Source organism: Protobothrops mucrosquamatus, unplaced genomic scaffold (assembly GCF_001527695.2).
Source record: "Protobothrops mucrosquamatus isolate PMUCROS unplaced genomic scaffold, P.Mucros_1.0 scaffold2116, whole genome shotgun sequence".
NCBI lineage: Eukaryota > Metazoa > Chordata > Lepidosauria > Squamata > Viperidae > Protobothrops > Protobothrops mucrosquamatus.
The window spans coordinates 112876-116199 of NW_015388217.1; the positions used below are offsets into that span (position 1 = coordinate 112876).

The 3324-nt window shown below is 45.3% G+C and overlaps 1 protein-coding gene across 1 annotated transcript in view; it reads left to right on the top strand.

Moving 5' to 3' along the window:
- GBF1 (golgi brefeldin A resistant guanine nucleotide exchange factor 1) overlaps positions 1-3324 on the top strand; it is a 120266-nt gene that overhangs the window by 82041 nt on the left and 34901 nt on the right. The window contains exon 27 of the mRNA XM_015824097.1: positions 378-449. Within this exon, the coding sequence (XP_015679583.1) occupies positions 378-449 (72 nt within the window). The remainder of the gene's footprint in view (positions 1-377; positions 450-3324) is intronic.

Here is a 3324-nt window from a genome sequence, read left to right on the forward strand (position 1 = left end):
AAGGTTGGAGACCGGGCGATAATTGGCCAACTCGTCTGGGTCCAGGGAAGGCTTCTTGAGGAGGGGCCTCACCACGGCCTCCTTTAGGGCCGCCGGGAAGATACCCTCCTGCAAAGAAGCGTTAATAATTCCCTGGAGCCAGGCTCGTGTCCCCTCCCGAGCTGCCAGTACCAGCCAGGAGGGACACGGATCTAATAAAAAAAGATGCTGGATTCAAACCAAGGAGTCCTTCCTCCTAAAATTAGTATGGGGTATTAATAAAGAGGCAGTGTATTCTAGAACTTTGTGGACACTTAGGTGTTTATACTATGTATATTTTACAAGGTCTGCCTTATGAGATTAATACTGTATTTGTCTTCCCATTTTCCACTTTACAGCAATGTGATCCAGAGAAGTTAATCACTGAGAGCAAGTTTCTGCAACTTGAGTCCCTGCAGGAATTAATGAAGGTGAGGCCTGAGTTAGCCTTTCAGGCAGATTAGAAATGAACCAGTTGCAGAGATTTGAGAAAACTGACTCTGAGTAATGAGATGCCATTGCTCATTTTGGATGGATTTGCATTGCTTGCATATTAAAATAAGAAAATAATTGCTAGCTTCTTAGAGTTTTGTCCCCCTAGAAATTACTTGGTGCTGCGTTGTCTATTTTGGTTTCATTTTCTTTCAGAGATATACAATTACCGTGCTTAGCTTTCTGCTATCGTGTTTTCCCCAAAATAAGACCCACCCAGGAAATAAGTCCTAGCGTGATTTTGGGGGATGGGCCTAATATAAGCTCTACCCCAAAAATAAGCCCGGGGGGGGTGGACATGGCCAGCACAAGTGGGAGCGTGCAAAGGTCGACAGTGTCCGGTAGTAGCCATAGCCCGCTGGCCCCTTGGCGCAGCGTAGGTAAGTCCGAGCCAGGTGGCCGCGCAGCACATCCCGATATCCTTCCTCCCACCACTTCTGCCTCCGCGCTTGGACTTACATGCACTGCGCCAAGGGGCTGGTGGGCTGTTTCTGCCGCCGGACACTGTTGGCCTCCGTGTGCTTGATGACTCTTGTGCATGTGCTGGGGTTGGGTTTGATTTAGAAGCCAAAAACCCAAAACAATCTGTTTCGCCAGGGTTGAGTCACAGTTGGTTCCTCCCTATCCAGACCTAATGTACAGCCTCCCAGCATTCGGTCAGCACTATGACAGCATCACCTGCCCAGCCAGAGGTGGAGATGTATAATTCATGCTGTGAATCACCTCATTGAGTCCTTTCATGTAAATCAGGGGTAGTCAACCTTGGCTTTTTTATGACTCGTGGACTTCAATTCCCAGAATTCCTGAGCCAGCTAAGCTGGCTCAGGAATTCTGGGAATTGAAGTCCACGAGTCATAAAAGAGCCAAGGTTGACTACCCCTGATGTAAATGTTAGGAACAGAGGAGTGGGACCTGAGCCCTAGGCCAGTGATGGCGAACCTTTTAGAGACCGAGTGCCCAAACTGCAACCCAAAACCCACTTATGCATCATCGGGTGCCGGGTGGGCGTGGCCCATTGGGTGGACGTGGCTCCGGTGGTAACCGCAGACTGGGTGGGACTAAAAAGTTCAATCAATTCCAACTTTGCAAGATCTTTTTTATCCCGCGAGAAGTTGAAATTGACTGATTGATTGAACCTTTTTTTTTTTTGTACACCTAAAGCGAAAAGATTTTATAAAACCCAGCTGAAGGCCTAGGACTGGGGCGATGGCGCGTGTGCCCACAGAGAGGGCTCTGAGTGCCGTCTCTGGAACCCGTGCCATAGGTTCGCCACCACTGCCCTAGGCCTTGACCTCTCTCCCCAACTAATACCAACTGAAACTGGCCAATGAAAAAAGGAAGGGAGCCACCTCACACTGCCAATCCCCGAAGACAGCTCAGAGAGACAATCCTTCTGCTGGGATTATGCAGGTGGGCCAAGATAATTGCAGCACCTCTCCAAAGGACATCTGCACATGAGACCAATGCTGTCTCAGTACTGTCCCTTAGCCTGAACCCAGCCTCAAAGGGGTCCAAATAGTCTGCTTCATGACTCTCTATGGCTGAACACCAATCACCTTGTCAACAGCCTTCCCTAAAAAAGGGAAGGTTGGAGACTTGATCAAAGTGGTCTAAAACAGTTGAGAAAGAGCTGTAACCCCACGTCCTTCAAAGAAGGCTGTGCCATCCCATCCTGCATGAAAAGCATTAACCACCACAAACTTTAAGACAAGTTTTATTGTTTTTTTTATTTTTAAAACAAAGTACTCAAGACACACCGTGGTGTTAGGGTGGTCAAACATCCGCAAACAAAACATAATAATAATAATAATAATAATAATAATAATAATAATAATAATAGTAGTAGTAGTAGTAGTAGTAGTAGTAGTAGTAGTAGTAGTAGTAGTAGTAGTAGTAGTAGTAAAGTTGGAAGGGGCCTTGAAGGTCATCTAGTCCAACCCCCTGCTCAGGCAGGAAACCCTATACCATTTCGGACAAATGGCTGTCCAGTCTCTTCTTAAAAACCTCCAGTGTTGGAGCATTCACTGCTTCTGGAGGCAGGTTGTTCCATTGGTTAATTGTTCTAACTGTCAGGAAGTTTCTCCTTAGTTCTAGGTTGCTTCTCTCCTTGATGAGTTTCCATCCGTTGCTTCTTGTTCTGCCCTCAGGCGCTTTGGAGAATAGCTTGACTCCCTCTTCTTTGTGGCAGCCCCTGAGATACTGGAACACTGCTATCATGTCCCCCCTCGTCCTTCTCTTCATTAGACTAGACATACCCAATTCCAGCAACCGTTCCTTATATGCTTTAGCCTCCAGTCCCCTAATCATCTTTGTTGCTCTTCTCTGTACTCTTTCTAAAGTCTCAACATCTTTTTTACATCGTGGTGACCAAAACTGGATGCAGTATTTCAAGTGTGGCCTTACTAAGGCATTGTAAAGTGGTATTAATACTTCATGTGATCTTGATTCTATCCCTCTGTTAATGCAGCCCAGCACTGTGTTGGCCTTTTTGGCAGCTGCAGCACACTGCTGGCTCATATTTAGGTGATTGTCCACTAGGACTCCGAGGTCCCTCTCACAGTTACTACTATTGAGCAAGGTGCCACCTATGCTGTACTTGTGTATTTGGTTTATTCAATCAATACATCAAATATTCCCTCTCTTTTTCCCTTAAGTACCATATTTTATTTAAAATAATCCAATTCTAGCTTAAATTTATTCAACCTAAACCTGTTTTTAAAGCTTTATAAATTTACACTACCATAATCAAAATAACTTTAAGTACAAACATTATCAGTTCGGGTATCCCTTCCAAATATATTCTAATTCCTTAAT